The sequence below is a fragment of the Sardina pilchardus genome, chromosome 22 (genome assembly GCF_963854185.1).
Source record: "Sardina pilchardus chromosome 22, fSarPil1.1, whole genome shotgun sequence".
NCBI classification, from domain to species: domain Eukaryota; kingdom Metazoa; phylum Chordata; class Actinopteri; order Clupeiformes; family Clupeidae; genus Sardina; species Sardina pilchardus.
Window position 1 is genome coordinate 11753036 of NC_085015.1, and position 10457 is coordinate 11763492.

The 10457-nt window shown below is 44.1% G+C and overlaps 1 protein-coding gene across 1 annotated transcript in view; it reads right to left on the minus strand.

The window, feature by feature from the left end:
* Positions 1-1773: 1773 nt before the first annotated feature.
* Positions 1774-10457, minus strand: part of ttyh2 (tweety family member 2) — a 95802-nt gene continuing 87118 nt past the window's right edge. The window contains exons 9-14 of the mRNA XM_062525974.1: positions 7916-8008; positions 7530-7622; positions 6678-6820; positions 6264-6455; positions 5677-5755; positions 1774-2494 (exon numbers count right to left, since the gene is read on the minus strand). Of these exons, the coding sequence (XP_062381958.1) occupies positions 2414-2494; positions 5677-5755; positions 6264-6455; positions 6678-6820; positions 7530-7622; positions 7916-8008 (681 nt within the window). The 3' untranslated portion in view covers positions 1774-2413. The remainder of the gene's footprint in view (positions 2495-5676; positions 5756-6263; positions 6456-6677; positions 6821-7529; positions 7623-7915; positions 8009-10457) is intronic.

Sequence of the window (10457 nt, forward strand, 5' to 3'; positions counted from 1 at the left end):
TATCAAAGTTTGTGGTATCCTAGCAACATCACCCGCCTACTTGTCAACATTGTAGTGACCCAGAACTGTTGCAAATAGAACTACATTCGGTGGCTGTTGAAAACTTTAAAAGTGATACAATTTAAAAACAGTGTATCAGAAGGAGATTGCTGTGCGTTATTCAGTACAATAAATGCGAGTCATGTTTAAAAGTACTTTTATTGTCAACACCGTTATTCTTCTTCTGAGAAATAACGCCACATAGAAACAACGCACCACTCACTGTGGAGGGCAGTGTCGGCTCACATGCACCCAACATCAGAAGAAAAATAAAAGAAAACATAAAGTAAAACATGAAAAACGCGCAATGACAAATCAGACAGTGGTAGAAATATTTTTTTTTTGTCTTTGCTAAAAGGGAAAGAGTGACCTACTCCCTCAACTGAGAAGACACTTTGTTAAAAACATCATTGCAACAGTGTTCCATTATGGACAATTCAGAAAAACTCACCAATAAGGCTACACATGAAATGCCTTTACCACAATATTCCCCTTGCTCGTGGTCTTGGAGCAACTCCAATTGCTCTGTAAGTTCAGAAGTAAGTTCAAATTGCTCTGTTAGTCAAACTTTAGTGGCCTAAGAGCCTTGCATGTGCTATAGACTAGACAGAAAATAAAACAATTAAAAAAAAAAAAAAAATCCACACACAAATAATTTGTTATTATACATGCTATGTACAGACGTTGGTTACTTCAACAGTTTTATCATGGCTATGGGATATGGAAAAGGGTCTCAATGGAGGATATGCAAACAGAAAGTGGCATTTTAATGGCTCAGAGTGCAAGGAATGAAGCAGCCTCGGATAGGCCACCATGTGTGCACCGTAGGCTACTGTACTAACTCAATCACTCCTTACTTCAATTTCACAAGCACTTCATTTCAATGACTTTGTGCTTCACAGGACCTGGAGAGACATATATGACGGTCGTTAAAAAAAAAAAAAAAAAATGTTTTGCTAGTTTCACTAGTAGGGCGTATGGACACTGTGGTTTAAATGTTGAGCATAAAAAAATGTTAAATATCAACAGTTCCAAAATATCACTGGCTCCACCATTGGACTGTGTATCACAGATTTAGCCACATACACACACCTCAATAAACACTTGTGAGTACACATGTGCTCATACACCGAGCAGTATCTGTAAACACACACACACACAAACGCACATAAGAGTTGGCTTCCTCTGAGATCAGCAAACTGTGCTCATGTACACTACAGGCTACAGATCGTAACCGTCGATGGCTGTACAGTGTGCTGAGGGTGGGAACAGGAGGTCTAAAACAAAGTCAAGAGGCACAAAGGACATGCTAAGCATTTTTTTTTCTGTTAAACAACATTTAACTGCCTTCACTCCCAAATAGACAAACGGATTAGCATCCAGAATGTTATTTCACTTTTAAACAGAACAACTTGTTAATTGATATTTTTTTGTTCACCACATTGGCCAAAGTAAAAAAAAAAAAAAGATAGATCCATGGTAATTATTACAAAACTTGACATTACTATCACTATTTTTTTTTAATCAATTCCGCACTACACTTTTCCTATCCATATACACAGAGAAGACTGCATGTAAAGACTAGAGTTGCCTCCATAGATACTGTATACGATATGAGATTTCACTGAAATGTCTTGCCAAACATGAAATTAATTCAGACCCTCTCTTGTGTCCCTCATGCGAGGTAAACAAAACAAAACAAAACAGCTTCCAGACTTAGAACTCAGGCATTCATGTTCAAAAGATGTGCTTTTTTGTTACCATTCAAGATTCCATCCTTGCTCATAAACTACCAGCATTTAAGGAAGACAGACAGAAGAGCTGGTGTGCTGTATGTTCCAATGCACGAAAACATTTAAGTAACATTTAAGTGATATGACAGATACAGACTTTGATATGACGGTTAGGCTGAGGAGGGGAGTAGGTGGATACTGAGACCAGGGGAGACCAGAGGCAGAGGACAGCCGAGAAGGACAGAGGATGACCGGTTGCATTGTTGAATAGTCCTGAGATGCTGTGGACTGTATGACACGAGACAGGAATTGTGGCGACGTCTGTGTGGACTCTCAAGCACTCTTTCTTCTCCTCCTCTTCCTCCAGCTCCTTGTCCTTCTCCAAAGGTAATTGTCCAAAAGCAGCAGGCTAGTCCTGAGACCACTATTACACACACACACACACTGTCTATGTCTCTCTCTCTCTCTCTTTCTCTCTTTCTCTCTTTCTGGCATACACACACTCATATTTTCATTTCTTTGGAAAGATATTATTTCCTCTGCGTGTGTGTGTGTGTGCGTGCGTATTGGTGTTGACCATATGAATTTCACTTTCAAATTGTGGAGAAGACACAGAGTGACGTTGAAGTGACTCCGCAGGCCTATGCTTGGAAGTCGTTCCCAAAATGTCGTATCTGGTCCTCCGTCATGGACAGGTATGTGGCCCTCATGGTCGGTGAGTACTGCAAAGAGAGAGACAGAGAGACGAAGTCAAGACTTGCCGCTCTTCTAGAAGTTTCCTCAAAGCGGAAAGAGTACTGAGGAAAGGTATGGATTGAAAGCTGTGATCATGTTACCAAAACTGAACACTCTCTGAAGTTTACTCACTCCGTGCTCGTGGCAATGTTACAACTTTCACTTGTGGTTAATATATTACAGTTTTGTCTCATGAATGCATTATTATTATTGATGTGGATGTCAAGTGTGGTGAACACGTTACACAGCGTCTCCAAGAGACACAAACATCAGAGATCGTGACACATCAGTCAGAGACAGGAGGGCAGTAAAGTGTCCACATACAGCAAGCAAGTCTTACAAGTCATCTAGACAGGACTCGGGTTATAGTAACTTGGGGTCAGGGTGTAACAACAATTAAAGGGAAAAGAAAATCTCTTGTTCTTCTCAATGGGGTGTCTTACGGAAAAAAAAAAAAAAAAGCAGACTGGGAATCTAGTATATTCTATAGCACGATATAGCACACGTGAGGCAAAACCTCATGGTGGTAAGTCTATAGAACGGCACACCAGGGACGTGCTCAGCATGCACGGAGGGAGGAGCTATATCTGGGGTCAGAGGTCAGACACTGTCAGTCATGAAGTGACACGTCCATAAAAGGGAAAGAGGGAGGAGTATAATATGGTGATGGGAGGGATTGACATCCTGTCTTTGATTTAAAACAAAAAAGGAAATGGGGACACTTCAGAACACACATTAAAGGGATAGTTCGGATTTTAAGACACGAAGTTGTATGGGTTCCCTGTCAGCAACGTAGTGCATCAGCACTGACTTACCCCCGACAGCGTCCTGTGAGCCGAGATCCAGCCGGTTTTTGATCGTTTTTGATGCCGGACTATTTTCTTCAGCAAGTTTCTGGGGTCACGAAAGTAAAGTGTTTTTCTTCTCAAAACCATATGCGTTCAACAGAGTGATATATTTGCACCACAAAAACGTTGTCCAGCTGTCAGTAGCGCGCAGTGATAGGAATCGCGAAAAATAAGTAAGTGATAACGAGGTTTGAATTTTTCCTGGACAACGTTTTTGTGGTGCAAATATATCACTCTGTTGAACGCATATGGTTTTGAGAAGAAAAACACTTTACTTTCGTGACCCCAGAAACTTGCCGGACTACTTTCTTCAGCATCAAAAACGATCTAAAACCGGCTGGATCTCGGCTCACAGGACGCTGTCGGGGGTAAGTCAGTGCTGATGCACTACGTTGCTGACAGGGAACCCATACAACTTCGTGTCTTAAAATCCGAACTATCCCTTTAATTCCATATACAATTGGACTGAAGCCATGCCAGGGATGAGCTATAGGCAGGGAGGATGTTACAGATATTACAAAGTAAGACAGAAGTAGGGTAGAGTCGGGGGAAAAAAATCAAAACATACCAAATGGAGGACATGTGAGACAACAGAACAGACATAAGTAGAAGGAAAGCCATAACTTACTCGGTTTCTAAATTGCTGTGAGTTTATCTCCAAAAATTGTATTAATTGTTTTTTTTCAAGAGGAAGGAAGAAGAAAGAAAAGAAAACATACAAACATACAAACAAACAAACAAACAAACAAACAAAAACATAAGGCTATTAGCTGAAAACAAAAAGAAGCCACTTTAGCATTGGGGATTACAGTAAACAGTAGGCCAGAGAGTCAGAGGCAGACAGAATAATTTCAGAGATACACAAAGGACCAGAAAAGAGGCGTCGTAATATCCTCAAAGCAATCCTTTCAAAGCAAGGCACTGATTACGGTCATTTTCTTACAAAAAAAACTAGTCCACAAATATGTCCGTCCTTTGAAAATAGCAACAACAAAATAATAAACTCTCCTCAAAAGATAGTATTCATTTTACAGAATATGAAAATATATTAATTTGTGCAGTGGTATACCTAACAACCAACGCACACATATAAAGCAATCTTTATTGCCACTGAAGGAGTATTCAAGCTGATTTATAATATCTTCATCTGTAGTTTTGTTCTCCTCAATCGCGTTCTCATTCTTATCGTGTACGATTAAACAAATCAGAAAGTCTGCTCCAAGTTCAAGTCTCTAGTTCCATGAAGCACCCAAGACAATACCCGTGATTAATATCATAAACAAAAATCAAACTTGATTAAAATAATTGGCCCAATTGCTATTCATTCCAAGTTGACAGATGTTTGTTTTTGTTCTCGCTCTCCTCGTCTTCACGTGAACGAAGAACAAACGTCCTTGAGGAGGAAGTAGAAGTCATTTTTGGGGGCTAGTTTAAATTCAGGAAGTGGCATCTCTCTCCCTCTCCCTCTCTTTCTTTACTACAGCTGGGGGGCGGGGGGGGGGGGGGGGGGGCAGCATGCGGGGCAGTCAGCTGGGAAGCTCGGCTTGATGAGACAGGGAACGAGAGCACAGGTGCACAGCGGAGAACCCCACGCCAAGACATCATCAGAGAAGGCAAGATTCTAACTACAGATAACTGCAAACAAAAAAGCCCAGTGGTCAAGATAAGAATCAAAGAATTACTTCAATATCAAAACTGTGTGGGTAACTGACTGAACATGGGAGAGCTGAGCTGACTAACCCCACAACAAATTTTAGACATCCAGACAAGAAGACTGTCTAGTGATGATAAAAGCTAAATTAAATTCAAACTCCCCTGCCATTCAGCGTACTCATTTACTCAAGTTGTGTGATTGTTTCTGTTTATGCTTCTGAGGCTTTTTCCACGACGGCGCTTGTTGACGTGGCGCTGAGAATGAAAAGATGAGGATTTACGAGGTGTAGAAGCGGGTGATTCTGAAAACAGAATCAGACTAAATCTCCAGCAGAGTGCTGTAAGTGTTGGCATCCCTTGCCTGCCTAGAACAAATCTCCTCCAGTCAAAACTAATCCTTTACAAGAAAGAGACTGAGAGAGAGAGAAGAATGAGATACTGAAGTGTGTGTGTGTGTGTGTGTGTGTGTGTGTGTGTGTGTGTGTGTGTGTGTGTGTATGAATGTAAGTATGAGTAGGTGTGTGTTGGTGTGTACTGTATGTGTTTTTTTTAACTTGTGTAAATAAAGAAGCACGTGTGTGTGTGTGTGTGTGTGTGTGTGTGTGTGTGTGTGTGTGTGTGTGCATTTATCCTCATCAGGAGGACACGTTCTCTGGGACCCAACGCACCGAAGGGGGAGGAGAGCCTCGACCAATCAGAGGGACGTTCTCATAACGAGGGTTCCCACCAAACAGCGCCGTCTGGTTCCTGAGAGCAGAAGACAAACAGAGAGAGAGAAGGGAACACAGACAGGAAATAAATTAAATGTGACATAACACAAAACACAACAAAACTAATTAAAAACAGTGTAAGCAGTGCAGTGGCGGTCAGTATAGTATGAAGTATAAAAGTATATATACTCTTTTAATCCCATGAGGAAAATCAGTCTCTGTATTTATCCCAATCCGTGAATTAGTGAACACACACAGCACACAGTGAACACGACATTAACACACACACTAACACGGAGCAGTGAGCTGCCTGCTCAACAGCGGTGCTCAGGGAGCAGTGCGGGGTTAGTTAGGTGCCTTGCTCAAGGGCACTTCAGCCGCGGACTGGTCGGGGATCGAATCCGGTTACAGGCTCGAAGCCCTAACCAGTAGGCCACGGCTGCTCCGCGAAGCAGCATTCCCTGACCGGGAATCGAACCCGTGCCGCGGCGGCGAGAGCCGTGATTCCACTATCCACTAGACCACCAGGGAGACATCACACTCACATGTACTCGGAGACGGGCGCGTTGCTGACGGTCTGGGCGGGGGGCGGGTGGAGGCTCGTCTGGCTGCCCATGCTGCTGCTGTAGCTGCAGAAGCTGTGCATGTTGGCGTGGGGACCGGGGGTGTGGCCCGTCATGCGACGTGCCGACGGGTTGAACGGGTCCTCCTCGTCGATGTCGTCGTAGTCACGCTCCCTGTGACGGGAGAAAACAGGGGGGGGAATTAGAGATTATTATGGCACCGTGAAGGTGGTAATGCTCGCTCACTATATACCAGTGGCCAGGGGAAAATGGGGGGGGGGGGGTAATTAAATATTACAGTATTATGGTACTGTGAAGGTGTAAAATGGCCATTCATAGAGGTCACTGCGTGTGTGTGTGTGTGTGTGTGTGTGTGTGTGTGTGTGTGTGTCGGACCTGCTGGCGATTTGCCTCCAGGCTCGTGGTATGGCACACAGCATGACGGTGAAGGCACAGGAGGCCAGCAGGGAGAAGAGGCACAGGTACAGCAGCCCCTCCACACCGTCATAACACACACCCATCAGGGCATCCAGGTAGTCCTGCAACACACACACACACACACACACACACACACACACACACACACACACACACACACACACACAGAGTGGGAGGGGGAGAGAGAGAGGGAGAGGGAGAGGGAGAAAGAAAGAGAGGGAGAGGGAGGGAGAGAGAGAGCGAGAGACAGAGAGAGAGGGAGAGGGAAGGAGAGACAGAGAGAGAGGGAGAGAGGGAGACAGAAGGAGAGTCAGAGAAAGAGGGAGAGAGAGATGGAGAGAGGTGAGGGGGGCATAAACATTAACATGGTCGTAAATCACAAAGAGAGGGAGCATAAACATAAACACGCCTGTAAATCACATTTATGTCGTGCTCCATCTTAACCAAAGCACTTTACAGTGAAGGGGGGTGGGGGGGGGGCACCTCAACTCAACTCAACCACCACCCATGTGTAGCACCGCAGCAAGGCTCACTATCAACTGTGACCAGAGGTGGACATTCAGTGAGTAAGAGCCCTGTCAAGTATTTGATTCACCCGCTTAGTAAACCTGCTCATCCAGCCAACCAGGTAGATCAGATAATTAGTGATATCGCCTGTGTTAAGTGCAGAGGTAGAAACTAAGATATGTATATGGCAGGACTTTTACTTTCTGGACCCGGGATGTCCACCTCTGGCTGTGACTGTACAAACATGTGTGTCCACTGTACAGACAACAGTGTCAGAGTGGACGCTACATATTGCACTGTTACCTTGTTCAGGCCCCGGCAGTCCAGCAGTGCTGTGAGCTGGTGTAGACTGGCCTCGGAGGCATTCAACAAATGCTGGATGCTCATCAGGTCCCTCTGTGAACAGGCAAATAGTACACACAAACACACACACACACACACACACACACACACACACACACAAAATCATATAATGAAGGTGGGCATTTGGGACAAACATATCTGTATATTGGCGTATTGGTACACTGCTAGTTCCAAGTGATTAGACAGGCACTCAGGTATGCAAACCCATTCATAATGTCTACTTTACTATACTGTACATTACACATACAGACGACCATGCACAGGCAACGAGAACTTCAGTTCAATTCAACACATCAGAGAAGAATTCCAGGCGTGTCCGTATTTACCTCGGCCGTGGGGAAGAGAGGCACAGCGAACTGCAGCAGGCCCTGGATCTGAATCTGCATTGTGGTCAGAGACCTCTGGAAGACCGTCAGGGACTGAAACAGATGAGAAATATGGGCCATTAACTAGCTACTATGGTTTCTGTATCCACATAATAAAAAAAACTGATCCAGGATCAGTTTTTCTGCAGTCACATTTAAATGCAACTTTGACTAATCAATCAAATATGAAGTTGTTTATTCAGTTGTTGTTAACACTATAATGTTTTGTTTTAGTTCCAGGGCATTTGCTCTCAGGGTTAGTTCCGGTGTACACCAACAGGGGGCACTAATCACCAAATAATAGCAGCAAGGCTAGAGACCCTTAATTGCCAGGAGGTGAAGCTCTCATTAACTGTTAATAATTCACCACCTACTCACAGGATGTGACCACGATCACTACCTTTACACTGATAGGACAAAATGTTCTGCTGGCTGAACTGATCTCAGGCTATTTTTGTCAACGGACTGAATGCACTTCATAAATTAATTTATTTTTCCGGTGTTCTTTTCGCTTCTCTAATGTACAATTCCGCTTTGATCTTTTATTTATTTGTGTTCTTTTAACTGTTTTCGTGCACTTCACCCCCTTCTCAAATCTTTTAAGACATTTATTTGTGAAGCTCTTTGAAGTACCAGTGTGTGAACTGGGATAAACTTGTCTTGCCTTGTCTGGCCCATGTTGACAGGCACATTTATGATACTTCTAAAAATATTTAAATAGACCTTTGCAGCATCATTGCTGCATGGTGTGTGTGTCTGTCTGGACTCTGCCTCTGCGTGGCCTTGCGTCTGGCCTGCAGTGACGTCAGGACTGACCAGACACAGGTATGAAAAGGCTGCCTGTGCTTATTGAGCAGGATGACCCTGAAATGTCTTAGCTGCCCAAGGGAAGGAGCTGGTATTTACTGTGCCAAACATGTGGAGGACACTCGCCTTCTGTGCTTGGGACTTCTGACTTCTGAAGGTCTTTTTATAACCAGCCAATGGAGGTGACCGTCTAACTCCAAGGACAGACTTTCTCTTTCTACGGCCAGCGTTTTGCGGGACAAAGTGAGGCGCCAAACCATGGTGGTGGTGGTGTGCAGCGTGCCAAAACCCTGTGGGCTTTTGACCACCAGCGTCACAGCTCACAGGACAGGAGTGGACAGGCTCTACACCAACGACACTGAATACACACAGGAAACCGCACTCGACCTCCCTAAGCTTCTGCTCGTCTGGTCCTCTGGGACCACCATCCATATCAGATCAGATCATCAGGGGGCATTCAGCGACAGCGTGATAGTGTTTTCTGCACATATACTAGTATCCACGCATCTATAACCCACAACTGTGCGTCTGACATGTTCACTAACACGTATAACACTGACTTAAAGACTATGTTGGACACGTTTTGAATGTTCACATATACATTGGGCAAGAGTGATTGTGGATGGTTACTCATGGGCTCTCTCTGAATGTTTTAGCACTCTGTAAAGCACCATGAGACATGTATAATGTTTTGCTCTATAAGTGAAATTAAATTGAAGATGAAATTGAGTGATTGAGAGAGACCCTCAAGACCCTTGTCTCGACTGTATGTTATGCTTATCCATTTGAATAAAAGCAAATAATGTCATGAATAAGTAATAAGAACATATTTAAGTAAGTGAGTGAGTGAGTAAATAGCTATTTTTTCATTAGTTTGTTTCTCATGTTTTGACTTATGTCACCGAAGCTAAATTGATCACGCTTCCAAAGCCGTGCACGGTGACACTGTTGCTGATTGAGTCCCTCTGGGCTGCCACTGCTACACTATCTGGCATCTGTGTCTATTCAAAACCAGGCCCTCCGGCTCCCTCCTCAAATCTGGGGAATTTTCGGAGGTGAAAAAAAAAGAACATCTCCCAGACAATGATGCGCACGAGCCGGTGGCACCGCATTAAACATTCTGACGCTAGCGGCCGACGACGCAGTCGGTTAGCCGTGACCGGCACACAGGATAGATCCCGGCTGATTGAACCAGTTCTGCCCCCCCCCCACACACACACCGCCACCTCTTTCTTGCTGTCTCTTGTTATCTCGATGGCGCGCCGGCACACAAATAAACGACCAAAGTGAGCTCAGACCATTGTTCTGCTGGGATTTAATTAGGCTATGTGGTACATGCACTGGGTAGGACACAGAGAAAGGAGAGAGGGAGAGAAAGAGAGAGAGAGACAGATCAAAACAGGTCTGAAGAAAAGAGAGAGAAAGGACATGAGGAGAGAAAGGAAGAGGACGTTGGCGGATAGAGTAGAAATGGAACCGGGTAATTACGATTATTATTTCGCGGACAAAAGACACGAAAACCGTGCTGTATTGTTCTTCAGTTCATACGCACACACACGGGGGAAAGCGGTAACTCTTGTGTCAGGAGATATTGTGTGACAATCTTTCTTTCATTTCTGTAGCATAATACCTACAAATAATTAAAAAAAAAAACGAGCACCAGAAAAAAAGGGAGAGAAAAAGACAGAATAGGACA